Raw genomic sequence first — 19,859 nt, 5'->3', positions numbered from 1 at the left:
AAAACAGACAGACATGAAGCAACTTGGGTAGTGGAAGGTGGCTTTCCCCAAACTAACCTGAGATTAGTTACAACAGTACAGGCATATAGTGATATGTATCTATCTCATTGGAACCAAATGGAACTATGAAAAGAAGTATTTGAAAATGAGACTATTTGTAAATTCAAATAAACACACATTTCCTCCAGCAATCACAACTGCAGTTCCACTTGCTAATGTTGGCAAGTTTTCAAAGGAGGTTTTGTTTTTCCTGCATATTATTTACAGTAGACTAATGCAAAATAGCTGTAAGGAGGGACATGAAGGTTGAACTACATCCCACAGCTTGGCAAACTTTCACAATTGGTGTTATGGCACATCTACGTCAGATCTGCGGGACAAGAGCATGGATTTCAGAAACAAGAACTAGTATAATCTATGCATCAGGCATGGCAGATGGAGAATACCTAAGAGAATGCAAAAGCGCAAAGAGCCCTCCATCCACTGCTGGAGATGATAAAATATTACTGATTGAATTCACAAGTGCTAGAGAAAAGTCAGTGTTGTTTTTCATACTCAGAGATTCCTAAGGCAGCAATCAAGAGTTTTGCAGGCTCTCATTTCCCACAGCCTTTAGCCTTCTGAAAGGATTGCTGTGTAACCAAATCAAAACTTTACAGGAATTTGTTTATGGAAGCTTCCCACTTACCACTCCAAGTGTGAAATAATTGAAGAAGTAGTCATTGCACTTTGATGGGACCTGCTTATGGGGCGAGGGTGAATGGATTTTCATCTGCAAGAAACACATTTTTCAGATGTATTTAATAACACTCAAAGATGAATACCATTAACATCATCACTACATTCAAACAAACTGTCATAATCTCATTTGAAGCCCTTGTTCAAACATGTAAGATACTGTGCTTCATGACAGGACCATCAGCTGCTTGCAGTGGCACAATGACACACCATTTTTTTTCTGTTTTTAGTTATCTGAAGTAAAAGGTTTACTCATATGCTGCTATGTAAAAACATTAGGAAAGGATCAAAGTATGTGTTGAAGTTATTTTATGTAAAATAAAAAAATAGGCAGCACACACTTGCTAAGGCTCCTTTGGATTCAGAAGTGCTCCTATTTTTATCAACTTTTAAACAAGTTAAAACGATGCAATTTTATTTAATTATTACTTTTTAAAATTTAAACAGATTGGCATCTATTTAGCTTAAAAAAGATTTTTAAAACCAAATTATATAATGGTTCATCCTGGTCTATTATATGTCAAGTGAAGCACTCATAACTTGTGCTACATGGCAGTTTAACTTCACTGGCCTTGCAAAACACAGGCCCTGTGATTAAACTGAGACAGCACTGAACAGAGACAAAGTCCTGCACCTGAATGAATTCCCTCACCTTATCTTCAGACTTGTAGAAGACTTTGTGCGGAGACCCCAAGGTGCTCAGCACATCCTGGCACGAATCACCAAAGTATACACAACGCTCAAATACCCGCATCTTGGCATCGGCTAAAACACCCGGGCCACAACCTGAGGAATGGAAAACAACTCAAAATTCATCCTTCCTGATCAGAGAATACATCAGCAAATCAACATGAAAAGCTTAGCATTCCTCTATTTATCACAAACCAAACAGCTGCATTCTTTAGACAACAGTGCCAAACTAAATTTAACCATTTATTTTGCAACAGTTTAAACATATCTTATCGAAGTGATGTATGTGCTGACTGTTGCAGAGATCCCCATCTTACTAACCTCCAACTTCAGCAATGCTATCTTCACTTCCTTGCCATTCACATGAACATGACTTGTTTTCCTAGCCAGTCTCAATTTCGTCAGCTGGTTATTAGCAGTAAGTACCAGAAATTATTTCTATCCCTAAAATATTCTACTTTAGCAGCCAGAGACGTATCTCCAGCTACAAAAGTAAAGCCCATAAAGAAGTTCCTCATCCATATTAATTGTATCAGAAAACATACATTCTTTACTCAAGATTCCCATAGCTTATTAAATCAATAGCAAGTATGTCCCTATGCAAACAATGTTAAAAACTGATCTTACTGAATAGTCATTACATAGACAAATTGTCATCAAATGACATACATTACCAGATGGTAAGAAATGCAAAGACCTTACAGTTTGTGACCCCATTTGCTTTCAGGAATGCAGCATCTTACATTTACGAGAACGTATGCATGTAGCATTTGCAGTTACTGCAAAATACAGGATGTGCTCTAAATACTCACTTAGCCTTTCTCACTATGCATTATTTATGTAGCTAGTTACCCAATAAAATAAATCAGAAAAATCCAGTTGAGTCATCCTTGATTTCTTAAGCAAGAGTTACTTCAAATTAATACACTTGCAGACTTAAGCAAGAGTTACTTCAAATTAATACACTTGCAGAGAAACTTGAGCTAGAACAGGTGCATAATATGTTCCACGAAGGAGTTTCTGTAAACTTTAGCAAGACAAGAACAGCACATGTCCAGACTGCCACTCCGCAAGTTTTAGTCTGACACTTACTGATATTTTAATAATTATTTTATTCATTGACATTTCCTTTAAGCTGCATATATATTTTTTTAACCAAACTTGACACTCTACCTCAGAAGTGTCCAATTTCTCAAAATCATTTATACTATTATGTTATAGCTAACTCCTTCCCTAGTACACAAGGATATATGTTCCCTGTCCTACGCAGCTCTCCACTATCTTCCTCTGTAAAGAGAGAAGCAAATTAACTTGAAAACATCTTCTCCATTTTTATTCATATTTTATTCTTCATCTTAAATTTTTTCCTTTTTAACTTTTGCATATTGCAAATGTATTCCAAGTGTTTTCTCAATATACACACAGTTAGTAATCAGAACAGGTGAAAAGCCAAGTCTGCTAATGAAAATTGTTAAAAACATCTCAGCATTTTTTCTTAAAAACATCGTCAAGTCTCAAGTTATGGTGACTGAACAAGGCTCCTTTGCAGTCATTATATCCTTCCTTAACTTCTAAGCACCGCCCCTCCATCTCTGAAAGTACACTCAAGGAGAAGGTACTCATCAGTCTCTGTCACTTTCACTGCTGTCTCCTACAGCAAATGAAAATGAATTGAATTTAAAGTGCAGTCTAAGGCTGCAGCATTGATGTCATCTCTTGCTGGCATTTTTAAAAGCCTTCCGGAATTAACCAAAAAAAAAATAAAATATCAACATCATACAGCTCACTGGAATCTCAGAAAACGCACATGTATAAAAGGTTTCTTGATTCCCTGTGGGGTTTTTTTCAGTGATGTACTTGCATCTGTTTTATTCTACACATACACCTGGAGACAAATCCCACTTCTGCAAACAGTCTCTAACGCCTCAGAACTACCAAAAACAGGGCTACAGTCCTCTGTGATCTCTCCAGGGCCAGGGAAATGCAGCAGCAGGCAGACTCACCTTCACAGGGGTTTTTTTTGGTTTTGTTTCCAATAGTTCAAAATAAGGTATAGAGAACACTTTGAAACCACCTGTAAAAGCATCACAAATAACCTATGCTTAATTGATACAGGTTTACCCCTCTTTTCCGGACGAAAGCAACCAGTTCAATGTTCTGAGTGTCACTAATACCTGCAGTGAGTAGGCGAAGCCGTAAACCTGAGGGTCCAGTTCCATCTCTCAGAACGTCAACGTTCTCGGCATACACATTACCAAGGAAACAGCTGAGAGGCATCAAGGGAGCCCTGAAACCAATCACACAAAAACATGCATAAGATTCACTCAATCTTCAAATTTTCCATTAACAAGCTGGTACCAGTTCACTGGAACAGCACGTCAATTTTGACAAAGGTCCATTTAACTCACATTGAAGACTGAAAGTTATATTAAGCACAAGGATCAGAAAGTCTGGGGAAAAAGGAAGAGAAACAAGGCAGCACTCAAATACAGGACCTTTACTACCAATGAAACAAAAAGCAAGTTTTAAAGACTCCAGGAATTATGGAAACTGTATCTAGCCTTTGGATACCTCCTATGAGGTGTCATCTCAAACTTCTCTCAGGGAAAATAGAAGTTGTAGAGTTTTTAAAGATACTTACTCCTTGATTTAGGCATATCACCCAAATGCAGCAGAAAAGCCTCTCCATGATGCTCTCACTGCTCTTGGGAAGGTACTCCATAGCCCAGAACATGAAATCAGCTTATGCAGGTATACCACAAACAATCGTGCTTCTTTACTGGGAAAGTTCTTATTTTAATTCAATTACAGTAATACTTGAGAAAATAACAACAGCCCCAAGTAAGATATTTCCAATGGAATGGCTGCTTTTTGTGTATTAGTTTGTATATGCCCTGTAAAATTCACTGTTCTTATGTGTATTTCTCCTCTGCATGAATGACTTGAGCTAAAACACAGGCTTTGAACTCTCACACACACATATTACAGAGCCCCATGCGGCAATTAGTGCTTTCACTAAAGCCCCACCATGTCACAGATGGGCACAGACAACACATTTTTCTGAAGTGCACTTATTTCTAATTAGGAGACAATGTCTGCATAAACAAGGTTCCCTTCCTTCTGAGCAGTAATCCAAGGATGTGTTAAATCTTCTCCTGGCATTCAAACACAACTGACTGCAAAAACTACCACCTTATCAGTTTGGGTAGTTATAAGCTGAAAGGGAAGAATTTACAGAAGTCCTTTCAGTATTTCCTTGAGTAAGGAACCCCAGGAACAATGTTTTTAGAAAGAGCAAAACATCAGATGTTGTACAATAAATTACTGCTTAAAAGAAGACATGACAGAATACAATACCACAGAAAACATTAACCATATTAAAATATAACTATTCCATTAGTATTAAGGCATGAAGATTAGTTTTCTGAGAATAGTAAGTTCAGTCAGGTAACTACAAATATATTGAATATATGGTAGATTATGCATATGGCTTAAGCCTGAAAATATATATTTTATTGTTTTTGTATAGTGAGAGAGTTTAAGACCCTTGGTAGGACCCTGCCATGACACACATAGTACCAATACACTACAAAATTACACCAAATTTGATTTGTCTAGAGAGAGGTCATTAGCATGCAAACAAAATCTAGATTAAGAATAGCCTAACTGCATCTCTTACTGGATTCACTACATTTCCTCCTTTACGTAATTAATTCATTTTCAGGTCAATTGAATTAGCCTACTAGAGCTGAACCAAGCTGTTTTTATAGCAACATAAATCAAACCAACATTTGATTATATGGCCTGAGGACAACGCCTATGGAAATTGAAAGAGGTTGGTATCTAAAGGCATTCTGCACACTACCAAATTCATAAAAGACTCAAACTGAACTAAAAAAATGTATTATTATATTTAGCATTCACAAAACCCTAAATAAACGCGGAAGAAAAAGTATATTCTAAATTATCAAAACAGCACAACTAGCTGTACATACTTCGTATCCTGCAGACTGTTTCCGTTGTAGATGTACATACGTTTCACAGTCGCACCATGTGGAATTTGCAGAGAGGCTAGACCATGGGCAAAGTTAGGCTGTGGATATACAACATCATTCTTGTTACATGACACAGTAGACGCTTCAGGCCAAAGTTATAAATTACATTAGAAATATACTATATGCTTACCAATTTGGATAAGTCTCTAGCCAAAGACAAGGGGGAAAAACTACAATAAAACGCCCTTCTAGACGGTGTTTTTTTACATTATGCCACTCCTGGATTCCAAAGCTGGGTTGAAACGCTCACTATGTTTCTAAACCAAAAGATGGCACTAGTCTGACAATTAGCCATGGTATGTACTGAGAATTCACATTTTCTTGGTTTGATCACTGGCACTAGCAATGTAAAGTATTTGTATGATATGCTGCATTTAAGTTCTAAGAAATTGGCTATCTTAAAGGTAGAACTTATTTTTTTCCTCACCCACTGCATTAATTTCAGCCTTTCAAAATTTTTGCTGGTTTGTAAAACACCTTTATCTGATGAACAGACTAATTCATTAAATAATTTTCTGCTCTCCTTATCACCACATTCTTACACATATTGTTTTGATAGGGATTTTGAGTGTTCTCATCAAACAGAAAGCATGCTAAGGAAGTCAGGTTCATTCTTCTAGTGCGGTTAAGAGCCTACTTCTTTCAACTCTGAAGATGACAGGACCTTCTTGAAGACTGCCAACATACTTTACTGGCACTGGACAGAAAAGAAACTAACTTTGTCACAAGCAGTCAACAAAAACATGATGCACAATATGCAACTATTATCCTGGTCTACTTTAGCAGGACATCACGTAAGGTAAACACAAAAAGTTACTCTTAGGGAAAAGAAAAAAAATAAAAATAAATTAACCCAGAGCAATGACTTTCACTGCTGTAGGTATTTAGAAGGGAACCTCCACTACTTCGCAAACCTAGAGATGCCCTGATTTCAATCCTCTTTCTGAATTTGCCCAGAACATGAATACCTCAAAACACAGCTTTATAAAGTAGTCAGAATTTAGATTACTTTTAAACATACTTATGCCTTAGCAACAGAGAAATCTCCTCCAGAGCCATGGAAGCGCCTGGGCCACATATGCCTCATTTCTTAACAGAAACAGTGCAAGTAGGTTTTCATGTTCTCCTCACCTGCAGTTTGTCACCAGCTATATAAAAAAGTCAAAGTTTTCTTCAGAGTTTTTTCATTTCCATAAGCAGAGATTACACTGCTTTGCTAACTAATTTAGCATTACTATATGATCCCCTCTGAACTTGAAAGATTTTGACATCTTCAGATTTCATTGAACTCTTCGGTCTTTCCTAACATTCCTCCCCAAAAGGCTCCACAAATAGTCATCTTCCCTGTGGACTGTTTCATACTACTGTGTTTTCTAAACTATCCTACTTCTACCTATTTAAAATCCAGGGGAGAATTTCACCTTTCACTCTGTGCAAACAGCGTTTTACTAACCTCATTTGAACAACTGGATGAAAGACTTTGAGAACACAAAATTATTTTCTCCACTGTCCTGGCAGCTATGAAGAACTGCATCATCCCCAAGAACCACACTATGTCCCTCTCAAAGCATATTTGCACCAAGCATTCTGCAACGATCCCTAATTGTTTTCTTAGTTAACTGAACCAGGTACCAAAACAAGACACACAGATGCAATGGCTAAAATTGATTCTAGCAATTTTATTTTAGTATCTTTTAGTTTTAGGTAGTCCTCAAGGAGTAGGGAGTTGGACTCTGTGATCCTTGTGGGTCCCTTCCAACTTGAGATATTCTATGATCTTTTCAAATCTTTGGTGTAACATTTGACTTTCTTAGCAGCTCAGCCATTTCATTCATAAATACCCTGGGAACTCTTACATGAAAAGCACCTAGTCTTTGTTGGGACATTCTTTCTGTTTGGCTTATTATGTTTCTATTTACCTTCCAGTATTTCTGAAACCCAACTGACCTTCACTACTGCTAAATAATAACTTCCCCTAAGGTTACCCCGTGTTCTCTCACATGTCTAAACACAACTACTAAAGTACTAGGCTGTGACATAAGAACATGTGTAATCATGTTGGTTGTTTTCTTCCACTTCGCTTTGGCTCTTATATGCTCCTTCTTATTTACCATACAGCATGCATTCTTTTTAACTGGTGAGCCTAGATAATACAACTGAGGGCATTTCCATCCTCACAGAAAACAGGTTATATGTACAGTTTTGTTAGTATAACTGGAAATCACAGAAGACCTGATCTTGTTTCCACTATAGACAGTGATTTCCAAAGATTTCAGAGAGCACAATAATATGTTCAATTATTCAGTAACTCATCAGAACATTTGGTGAATATGCAAACAGGCATTACAAATTAAGCTCATTCATTGGGCTTTCTAAAAGCACTCATACTGAAGGACACTTAAGATGAAGGACACTTAAGATGAAAATGTATTTTATGAACTCTCTCCTAGTTTAGTTGCATAATCACTTTGATGAGATTCAAAAATATCTGATAAAAGAACAGCCTTCCAGTAGATTGCTTAATATTCACGTATTTGCATAGACACTGCTCGTATTTTTAGAAGACTCCTTTCAACAACAGAATTGCTAGTCCCAGTTCATGATACAAGCAAAACCTCTCAGCATATGCCTTCTGCTAAAAGGAAGAAAATTTTTTAACTTCAACATGATATCATAGCACGAATAAGAGCACAGCTCAGGAGTTAAATTCCTTCCAAATTACTGGTTTCTTTTGCTTGCAGGCGAGACACATTGTAGGTGATATTTTGCAAGTACTATAACAGCAAAAAGTCTATCCATTAACTAAGAATGATTGCTGACCTCGTACTTCGGAGTTTCAGTCCAGGAGTCTAACTGAAAAGAAAACGACAGTCCTCTGAAATTGAGGTGAAAGAGTTGCTCAGCTGAATTATACACTAAAAGGGAAAAGAAAGTAAAAACAGAGTTACCAAGATAAACTAAGAATTTTCCAGTTCAGATCTAACAGCACTTTCATCACCTCAATGAATTTACTACATCTCGAGATGTGGGAGGAACACAATTACACTAGACAATAATAGTTTTGCTTTTAATTTGTTGCAGTAGAAACATACTAACAAGAGAAACCTTAGATTCATTAGAGTTGCCTATGCAAGCCTGTAGGCACTAACCTATCCCTAATGATACAATTATACAATGACACAATCAATTATACCTTAATATCCCTAAAGTAGTTTAAACAGCCACTATTAGTACAAAACAATTCTGTTCATTGTTACGTGAAACACCTGTACAATATCAACCAGAAATATCTGTGCCCTGGAACACTGATAAATTCCATATTTCACACCACCAGGAAGCATGTTCCCGAGTGGGAGCTCACAGGTACCTCCCTGCCACTTCCACCTCTCTTCCCAAGAGGAGCTCTCGCTTGCATGCCCCAGTTCAGATACCTGCATTCCCGAGTAATATGGCACAACAAGAAAATGCTTCAGACATGCAGGTCCTAGGCCATTTATGATGATAATTAAAAATAGTATCATCAGAAACACCAGCCGATTGGTCAGCTTTTACAAAAAGCAGCAATACATTAGAACACACACAGACTTCCAGCTGTCATCACGTTATGAGATGTCCTGATTTACTGCAATAAATTGCACAGCATCAACTATAAACAGCAATAAAAGTCACCCCAGTACTTACTCTAACCAGACATACTGTTTTGTGAGACTGTGGAAAGCTTAAAAACAACCCCAGGAGACTGAGAGCTTGGGAACAGCTTCGGGATTGATGCTACCAAACTTCAACCTGTGCCCGGTAGCCACTGGGGGGAATGCAGTGTTCTTGTACCACACAGAAATTGGTTCATTTGCAAAACAGTTTGAAAACAGCAAAGGCAAAAAACAATAAGGAAACACTCTAACAAGAGAAGCTGCTTTCTTCCACTTTACCAAGGGAAACCGGTTCAATATTCCCCTTTTTTCTTACAATTTTATATTTAAGATGACACACCATAGTGAGAAAAATGCATATAAATATCCCCCCCAACGTGCCTTTCAAACATTCAACTTGAGAGACATGTCACAAGGTATCTGGACAATGCCAGACCACCCAGGATAGAAAAATAATAGTTGAGCAATAAGCATTAAGCTTTCAAAATTCATCATTTGCCTTTTCTGCAGAATGTGCTGGTTAAGAGCATTTTCCTTGCTTGTCGCTCAAAGGAAAATGTGTGGGGAGAGGGAAATGTTTTGATCTGCAGGAAAATTACACAAATATCTCTCATGTGATAAATTATGATGCATCTTTTCCAAAGCCCAGAGCCAGCTGGAGAAGTGTTTTTCCCCTAGTCATGCCAAGTGTGATATCTGATTATATAAATCACATCAGTTCCCATCCCCTGCAATGTTTGTTGATGTTTAGGCTTAAAGGGCAAGAAGTGTTTTTATCCTTATGAAGTTCTCTCATGTATCCCTCAAGACCATATGTCACAGCCACGTGACTGAACAAGGTAAGACTGTTCTTTATTATTATTTTTTAAAATTTATTTACTACACAGGTACCCTGCAGAATACTTTCATTCAAAATTGCTGATAGAAGCAAAAAGACTGCTTCTTTGCTGCTGCACGCTGGGTGAAGGAAGGGAAGAGAATCTGCCTTCCAGGAAAGCAGCAGAGTGTGACCAGATGGAAAACATTTCTGTAGAGCAGGACAGGACAAAGCCACTGACACCAGCAAGCCAGCACAACAGACACAGTCCTGATAAAAGCAGAGGCAGATCCAAAACCCGAGTCTTCCTGGTATCAAGCACAAGACCCTTCTGGCACCTCAGGGGAGACTGGGCAACCTCTGAAGTCTCTGAGACTTGCAGAGCTAGAAGATAGGACCCCCCCCAATCCTTGCAAGGTCATTGTGGCAGGAGGGAAGGATGGTTTTCTTCTTTCCATCTTATGATTTCAGTTCAATTCCCCAGCCCTTATCCATGCTGAATGGCACTTCGGCAGACAGCCACATCCACAAGGACTCGGAACAGGATGCGATTTCAACAGAACCACTGGCAAGAGCAAGCACTCCGCAGCAGGAGATCAGGTCAGAGAATCATGGAAATGTGGGATACAATCTTGGCTTGGATGAAGCTATTGACCTCCAAAGTGGTCATATTTCAATTAGCCCCATGACAAAGATAATACCATGTTTCAAACTAACATTAGCCAAAAAGTAATTAAGATGGTCGCAATTTTCCTGACAACTCTTCTTTTTTAAAGCCACTGATTTGGCATAACCAAAACTGCTCACTGAAGGTCGGTTTCAACACAAAACCATTGCTAACCTTTTGAAATATGTTTTGAAACTATCACTGTATCCTGTTGCCGGAAAGTTCTGCTGCAACCACCTTAGTTTTAAGTAAAAGACAACATTTTGTTTGAAATTCTAGTGGTGGTTAACACAAATAAACAACAAAATATTCTTACACTTAAAGGGCTTGCATTGGGGTTTTGGAAGAGTAGTGGTACAGAGAAGAAAAGGGATAGTTATGTCATACTTTCATTCATGAAAACTGGCATTTGGTACTTTGGTCACATTAAGAGGAATGTTTCTTTTCCCACCTTTTTCTCCCCACTCCACCTCAAATTTTTGTGGGACATGAAAACACTGTCATCATCCCTCCCACATGCTGAAAACTATTTTGGTTTTTTTGCATTTTCTGTTTCAGAAAATACAAAGAAAAAAGTTATCATCCAAAACTTGCACTGCATGATACAGTTCAAACTGTTTATGACAGGCAGCTTAATAAAGAGCATTTACTTCTGCTAAGTAGGCTACTAATGGAAGATACCAAATTTCCAGTGAGGAAACTAAATAAGCAAATGCACTAATGAAATGGTAAGAGGCCAATATTTTAATAAATACTTTTTCATATCTACATGTCACTGGATGAAAAGATGTTATGAAAAGCTATCATCAGCTGAAGCAAGTGTGCAAGTTTTCTTAATTGAATATGACAGGCACACAAGATCTGGCAAATTCAGCATGAAGACAAGTGGTACCAAACTATGTTTTTAAGGGCTTGCACACAATTTTATGCAGTAATAAAACATGCTATTTCTATCATAAGCAATGCTTACAGCTCAATATATATTTTTATGGTTCATAATATCACAATTTTGCAAGCACTTCACCTCTAAATATTTACAAATAAACCACTGTCACAGAACAAGTAAATATTATACACTGTCAAGGATATGGAACCACTTTCACCCTTCCCAAATTCTACATAGTCTCTCGTACATACTATTTTCATAATAGATCTAACTATAGATCTCAGAGTTTCTGCCTAAGAGGAAACATTAAGATCATGACTGAAGTGAAGTTTAAAAAGGCCAGTTCTGGTCCTTGGAGTATTATGGCTAGAAATCCAAGATTCATTTATCTCAATCCGATATTCATCTACTACAGCAGGCTTTTAAGCAATGATGTTACTTTAGCCACATGACCCTCTACAGTTAATAAATTCTGTTCCGTAATGTGCAAGAGATTGTCTGCAGAAAACACGGACAAAGACTGGATATGCAATTGCCATCAATCACAAAAAACGCTAGCCTATTTGGGATCAGCCTGACTACTGCAAATGGACTGGGTTAAGCTAAAAACAGAAAATGATGCTCTAAAAAGGGTATCTTGCCTATATGGAGTTAATCATCTTTCTTGTTATGCTAGTTTGTGGCTCCATTTCTTTCAAGTTTCTGAGCAGTTTAATTTTAAATATCCTCTTCAAAGTTTCACCACTAGCTTATATTCAGCACTTACCAAACCCCTGAAATACACTCTCCATTTTCACAGGTGAACAAGGAGCTTAAAGATAGTCTTTTTCCTGCTACAGAGGTGGTGAACAGCCAAATAGCTGCGCAAGAGTCAGAGTGGGTTCAGCCAGGTTAATTAAACTTGTCCTGGTTCTGGTCGTGCTGCACATCAGCTGGCTTCACACCTCCCCAGTGCTCCCAGTAACAGGAAGGAGGCGCAGGGAGATGCAAGCCAGTTATACACAGGCTCAGACTTGATCCTGCCCTAGCAGGGGTATAACTACGTTCTCAGAGCACGGAGCCTTAGCAAACAGTCCTGGCTGACTCTGCACAGAGATTGGCTCAAATGACTGTATGTTCATGGTATACTTAATCCCTAAGGACATTTGAGAGCTGACCATGCATAAGAATGTGTAAAAACAACAGCATCATCAACAAAGCTCACAATTTTCTGGTACTGGCAGTTCAAAACAGATCATTAATGATCTCTGAATACACCATTCTGTGCCAATGACTCTCTGCCTCACTATTTCACTTAAAGTCACAACTGAACTTACAGTACATTTTACATGATATCCCAGCAATAAGAATACAACCATTCTGGAACACAATTTCAGATCATTTGACAATAGAAGTGTCTACACATTTCTCTAGGCAGACATAAAAGGAAGACTTCCTGGAAAGAAGTCTGTCAATCTAGGTGTGCTTCTCAAACAGACTTACCTCCTGGATGTGTTGCTCCAAATGACTGATCAATTTGTTCTATAGTTGGAGCAATTGCCTGAGAGTTAAAATGGACACCACTGAAAAAGAAAACCAAATGATTCTGTCTTGAGAATATTGAACAGATGCTACAAACATTTACTAATAGCAATACGACATTTAAATTGGAAGAAGTCTTCAAGACTGAAGGAAAGAGTAAACTGGTAATTTCACTAAGTGCTATGTCCAAGAAAGGATAATTAACTACGTTCTTTTTTGACAGTTATTTTTGTTTTTTAACAAGAACGAGCGAAAAAATTAATTCAGTATTTAAAAAAAAATGAGAAGGCAGTCACTCTAATCAATCATGGGAGGTCTTAAATCACTTACCAATATTTTAACTTCACCTTAGTCAAGTCATAAACTTCAATCACCTGAAACACAGGAAACAGAAACATTACCATACTTCACACATTTGCAACTCATTACAGAGGCAAATTCTTGTCAAAAGGCAAGACTAGCTAGTGCTGCTCGCTCTCCTCCTTAACAGAACTCTGCTAGGATAAATCACACTGACAGAGATGAAACTCCAAAAACTTGACTCAGCAGCTGCGCATCTGAAACAAATCCTGAAGAACAATGCTGGGTTCAGTACAGTACTTCCAGATCCTGTGTAAATCAGCACTGACCAGTGGAAAGTAATCTTTTCACTAATACATCAGCACCTTGATTTCTGCAAAGATTACTCCTCAGCAAGTTCAAAGGAAAGTAATAGCAAAGGTTAGCTAATTAGGGAATCCTCTAATGAATGTCAAACAGTAGGCCATTCCTTGGGTTGCTTTTATTACGCTGAAGAACGCCTGTGCAGGGTAGTTAAGTCCTAGCACTGACTGCACTGTTCTAACTTTCCAACTCCTTCTAAAGTAAAAGATGAACACAGCAAGACTAAGTAGTAGCATTCCATTTCAATACTACATAAAAAGACATCTAGCAATCTCTCCGAGCATTACAGCAGACAATCAAGAGAGCAGGCCACAGAATCAGAACAAGCCATAATACCTAGTTCTGATATTTATTAAATATTTTAGACCTTATTGAATATTCCAAGGAGCTCCCCTCTCTACAGACAATATTAGGTATGGATCCTTTGTTCCGAACACATTACTGCAAATGTGCATCCAAGAATGATTTTTATGTGACTGTTACTGGATCTTGAGGCTAGACTGGGCTTTAAGCAGATCATTTTTGGCGAGAAACCATTGTCAAACACAAGCTTCTTCCACCCTACATACAGGTTCCTGTGTCAGCAGGAAAAGGAAAATACGTAGAACACATCATAACTGCCATAAAGAAAAGGTAAAGCACTTGTTATGCTTTGTATAATCCTCCAACAAATCACTGGCAGATTTAGAAAGGCCTCACTCTTCAGTTATGGAATAGAGCAGAATTGCCCAGGGAGCTTCCTACCAAATGTGGCTTTAAAGCCTAAAAATATCATCAGCTAAGAAGGAAGTCTTGGTTTTGGGAGATGCCCAGCAATTAACCCTAAATAAAACAACTTGCAAAGCTTAAACCACCATCTTATAAAAAAAATTAAAAAAAAATAATAATCAACATTTAATGGTATGCTGTTGACTCATAAAAAGTTGGAAGAGTTCTCTGAAGCACTTTGTTTGCTAAGGAAGCCCACACATTTCAGGATATAAGCAACAAGTACAGCACAAAGCAAGTAACAAATGAACATTCTGGCAAAATCTTCTTAATACTTATACTTTGAATTATGCTTCTTGGAAAAACTTTGTTAGCCAGTATTTTAATTCAAATGCAGTTTGACAAGTCCAGGTTTCCTTTACTGCACAGCTTGTTAAAAACAAAGGCTACTTTTATGAAAAGCTAGGAATGATTTTACATTTTTTTTTAGTGACCTTGCACATCATCTTTTTCCCCCGTTCCAGAAAACATTTCTTAAAACAGAGAAAACCACCCTCCCCACAGATCTAGTTTTGCAGCAACTACCAGAGAGCATTGGGCACTCTCCTGAAGTTCTGCTGAAACATGCTGCGGTGGTGGAAGACAAAAGGATGAGTCGAACAACAAAAAGGGGCAGTACATGAGGAACAGCACGTTGCACAAATGAGGTCCCCCATGAAAGAAACACCCTGACAGCAGCCAACAGGCACCGATTTGCCATCAGCCCTCCTCCCACAGTTCAGACAGATCTATTCACATCAACATTTCTTTTTACTAACAGCAGAGGAAGAAACAAGCGCAACTCAGCAAAATTTAAAGGTAGTCAAAAGATCTCATAGAAGTCATGAAAGACACATATTGAAGAAACACTGCAACAGGCCATAGCACTAGAAAAGGATTTATTTTTTAAACTACAGAAGCTACACTGATGAAAGGATTAACGTGATCCTTTCTGTGTGCAGAAGAACAAAACCTGAAAAGACCAAGGACTATTCAGTGATGGGTTTACTACAGAGCCAGAAGGCAGTTGGTTTAAATGTGTAAAACCTGATGTTTTGTCACACTCAGTGTTTTGATAATTACTACTGAGTAAGACTCACAAATGTTCAGGTATGTACTAACCAGCAATAACAACAGACCAACACTCTGAAATCTGACTCTTTTCGACCTCAGAGGGAGCATGTGTGAGACCCCTTGGTGCTAAAATTCATAGCAATGTTTTCAGGACCTGGTCCTGGGTCTCCTCTTTCATGTTAGCTCATGTTAGTAACATCTCCTGCAGTGCTTTGGCTACTGAAGGTGAGTAGAGAGACTATGCACAAGCCTCCCTCCCTTCCCTGAAAAAAGGGAGGAAACTTTTTAGGAATATTGCTCTGGCTTTGTTCCTGCACCAGCTTCTTTGGATCTATCAAGACCTTCCATTTTAGTAGCCTGTATTTCAATCTCTTTCACAACCAAATCTAATAGCAAGTGTGTATTAAAAAAAACAACACACAAAGCAGAGAAAAAAGGCATCCTGATTTTTCCAGTTTTGCTGCTGCTGAGCAACACTGAAAACACAGAGTCATAACATCTTAAAACTAGGCATTACTTACTCTACACCTACACTATTCTTTAACAAGCCTCTTGCTCACTTCTGAACTGATCCCATAGAATTTCTTCTATAAAGAAAGCTTTCTGAACACTTTTACAAGTATAAGTTTTCACAGCATTGCATGCATTTACATAGCTTTACTCTTCATAGTTCAAACAAACGGTATCACTAGACCAGAAAAGTGATACTACAACATACAAGAAAAGATAATTTTTAATATTTTTTAAACAAACCTAGAAACACATACCAAAAGGGGGGGGGGGGGGGGGGGGGGGGGGGGGCTCCTTTTCTTTTTTTGTTTGTTTGGTGGTTTTTTTTAAGTTTTAAAACACATTGTGGAAAAAGATGAGAAGAAATGCTCTTAGAACACTGGGTGTTTAAATGACAGCCAAACCCTCAAAAACTGGAGATGAAGAGACATGGCATACACTAGTTACAGCACTTCAGAAACACTACAAGACTGCAACATTCAAAAAAGTGTCAGTAAGCAAGCCATGCACTTGAAGTGATTATGTCAGTTTTGAGTTCAGCCTCCTTAAGAATTAAATATATTTTGGAAATATTTTGTACAGCAGATGTAGCTTACACTGATAAAGATCTGTCTGACACAGAGACTTTTCAAGATATTCCCTTAAAAATTGTAAATTCACATATACAATCTGAATAACTAAGTTCTAAATCTTGACAAAAATAAAAATCCCATTATTACAGAATGACTTCATGAACAGAAACTACCATAAGGCAATGACAAACTGAAATCTGGCAAAAAAGTGCCCAGTTGTCCCCCATCTGAGCTCAATCTGAACTGAAAATTGCTCTTCAAAATGTGTACTTTTATAGTTAATATGCAAGAGATTTTGAAAAAGAAAAATACAAAGTACCATGGTGTTACAGGTTACTACTAGAGAAATAAGTACTTCCAACAGCTACTAATTTGGGTTGGTATTCAATTTTACGTATACATTTAAAGTACATGAAGAGCTCAAGTTTCAGCTGATGGCACGCTGCTACACTCTTACAGTCATTTGGGGGATAAAGCCCTAGGCTGACATTTTGGAGAGTGACGTTTTGCTGCTGGTTTTATCGGAGACGTGAGTGAGCAAGGGGAACAAGGTTAGCACCCAGCTTGCCCTTTATTTTGCATCTTAACTACACAAAGAATCCTAGAGAGGGGCAGATCAACACTGGGTCACCTAAAAGCACAGAAGCAGAATTGCTGGTCTGAGGACTTAAACTGCAAGAATAAAAACTCATCCAGAACAAACGGAAGTCAGTGCAGGAGTCAGCTGCTCACAATAGGCCTGAATGTGGCTTTCCGGGAGAGATCATGCACTCTAGCCACACAAGTATCCTGGGAACCTAACTCAACTGAAAACTAAGAATAGGAGGAAGTAAGTTTACTTTTAAAAATAAAATGGCAGCACAGATAAAGGAACAACCTGGGCAGAAATCAACAGTCTGGTTTGCATTAATTAACCAATGATTTGATCTTAAATCCTAGGCTTAGCTTTAGTAATGGCCTTTCGCAGCTTCTGCTGCAACTCGAGAGAAGATGGACAAGCGAGACCACACTGGACCATCATACTCCTGTAGTACTCTTACAGACCCTAGTACAAGGTTAAAGCATCTTAATCCTGTAAACAAAGATGTAACCCCCAAACTGAAGAAATGCAGTTCATTATCACAAGAGAGCAGTATATACGGCAAATTAAATGTCTCAAAGAACCACATACTTAGAGTCTGTTAAGTGTCAATATCTCCTAAGCTTTTGGTTTGCATTGTTTTGTTCGCAGGAAGGGTGTTTTATTACCTTAAGTCTCTGATTGAAAGCATCAAACAGCAGTTTGATTCCATCCTGAGTCAGGTTAAGGATGAGGTCATGGCTAAGAGGTGACTGTAAAACAAAAAAAGCTGTTAGGCTTTTAATTTCAAGGCTTCTTTGTTAAGATACATATCATTGTATAAGTATAAATTGGTTACTTTGGAAAAACAAAACTGCCTCAGAAAACCACCACTTGTTCAACGAATAAGCATAATGAAAATACATTTAGCCAAACCTCTCAAACACTTCAGTTTCCTTATGAAAAGAAATAGAAGTGCCTGTGTAAGATATGCATCCTGCAAGAACTCCCAAAAGGGTAGCTGTCCATTACTTTGGGGGGGGGGGGGGGGGAAGGTGCAGGGATGGACAGAGGACAGGATGACAGACACAACCACCTTGAACATTAACATTCCTAGTTTAGCATCAAAGACATCACGCAGGGACAATCTTGCATTTTTGGCACACAATAATAATAGCCCATCTCACCAAGTCCCACATCAGAACCAAGTGTACACTTGACAAAAAGATGGTGAGAGGGCTTTCCACTTCAAAAATCAAAGAGTGTCACAGTCTTTTTCAGGCCTCAAAAGGAAAGCTTCAGGCCTTTATGTTGTGAATTTAGGTTTCCTTAGTTACTGTGAATCATAACAACTACAGGCTTAATTTGCAGTCTGCTGGAGTCAATAGGAGACATTCCACTGGCTTCACTGGTGTCTGTATAGGCTCTATGCCATCTCAGTCTGCTGCGACACTGTGGAAGCTGCTCACTCCTGTACCAGTACAATCCATGCATACAGTCAGTTGGCCCTAATTCCGCTATTCGATCATGTACCACCTAAAGCACATTTGCTTCAAAAAGCTCTACCCTCCACAACTGTCTCCTCAAAGGAGAAAAAAGGCTGAATGACAGGCAGACAGCAATATTCGTGCCCTAGAACTGCACCAAGCAGTTATCTAGCAAAAGACAGAATGGGGATGGGACATCTGGGACATATACAGGCTTCTAATGTGGGCAGCCACACCATATAGCCCTTTTTATGAATTAAACACAAGGTACCTTAAAAACTGTTACTCTCCCCTTTGTTCTACTGGGAGAAGGACTGTGTTTTGACTGTCAGGAGTCTAATTTTTCATCCTAAATTTTCTCACCTCTTTATTCTCACATCAGCACTGTCTTCTAGCCTGGATACTTTTTGTGCATTTTCACATGCATCTCCCAGCCCTTTCCAAACCATATATTTAAGTAATCAGATCCTAGACTTCATATCACTAGCTCAAAACAAACCACAGGGCTTTCAGTCCCCTGCGATGCAGATTTCCCATTCCCCTTGATCGCTCCAGTAGCTTTTCCTGAAGCAGATTCAGTTCAAGCTCATTTTTCTTGAACACCGGTGACCTGGTGTGTTAAGCTGTCTTCTCAATGAAATCTTCACAGTGCCTTGCACAATGGCACCAGTACTTCACTATCGCTGGCAAACTTTTATGATACTATGTAGAATTGAAGCAGCACTGCGATATAGCCATAAGCCTGATACAAAAAGGTCTAATGTTGATCCTGAAGCTCTTTTTTAAATCCCTTATAAATCTAATTTAGAAAAGGCTACAGAGAGAGCAAAAAGACTTGTCATGTTGCATTTAAATATACCAACAAAGTTCTTCTGATATGGGATACATGCTGCATTTCACTGGTTTCTAAGCAGAATTTTCACAAGGTTATTCCAAAATGAATGAGAGCATTACAAGTACTTTTGAGTGGGTGGGGGGAAAAAAATTGAGGAAAAGCTTGATAATTATTACAGCAAATAGCTTCTGTTCTATGCTGGCATATTTTCTAATAGAAGAAAAGTTTCAAGGGCCCAGATTTAGTTCCTGTGACTTAATACACAAAATAGAACCTCAAGAATGAAAGATGATGCCAGGAAGCAACAGAAGAGTCCTTCCTGACAGAAGCAACTCAGATGTGCAGTTACACTGCTAATCTACACAAAGCTGCAGGAAAAACCTGCAAT

General features: G+C 38.4%; 1 protein-coding gene across 3 annotated transcripts in view; it reads right to left on the bottom strand.

Moving 5' to 3' along the window:
• Window positions 1–19,859, bottom strand: part of PHAF1 (phagosome assembly factor 1) — a 36,941-nt gene that overhangs the window by 9,474 nt on the left and 7,608 nt on the right. For all 3 annotated transcript variants that reach the window (XR_007506613.1, XR_007506612.1, XM_049804373.1), the window contains 8 exons: window positions 17,839–17,922; window positions 13,355–13,398; window positions 12,986–13,065; window positions 8,304–8,398; window positions 5,424–5,521; window positions 3,603–3,715; window positions 1,391–1,524; window positions 689–772 (listed from right to left, as the gene is read on the bottom strand). Coding sequence is in view for 1 of the 3 variants with exons in the window: in XM_049804373.1 (XP_049660330.1) it covers window positions 689–772; window positions 1,391–1,524; window positions 3,603–3,715; window positions 5,424–5,521; window positions 8,304–8,398; window positions 12,986–13,065; window positions 13,355–13,398; window positions 17,839–17,922 (732 nt within the window). In the remaining 2 variants the exon portion in view is untranslated. The remainder of the gene's footprint in view (window positions 1–688; window positions 773–1,390; window positions 1,525–3,602; window positions 3,716–5,423; window positions 5,522–8,303; window positions 8,399–12,985; window positions 13,066–13,354; window positions 13,399–17,838; window positions 17,923–19,859) is intronic.

This window comes from Accipiter gentilis, chromosome 7 (assembly GCF_929443795.1).
Source record: "Accipiter gentilis chromosome 7, bAccGen1.1, whole genome shotgun sequence".
In the NCBI taxonomy this organism is placed as follows: domain Eukaryota; kingdom Metazoa; phylum Chordata; class Aves; order Accipitriformes; family Accipitridae; genus Astur; species Astur gentilis.
Note: the sequence above shows the minus strand (reverse complement) of the source record. Positions and strands in the feature narration are given on the sequence as shown.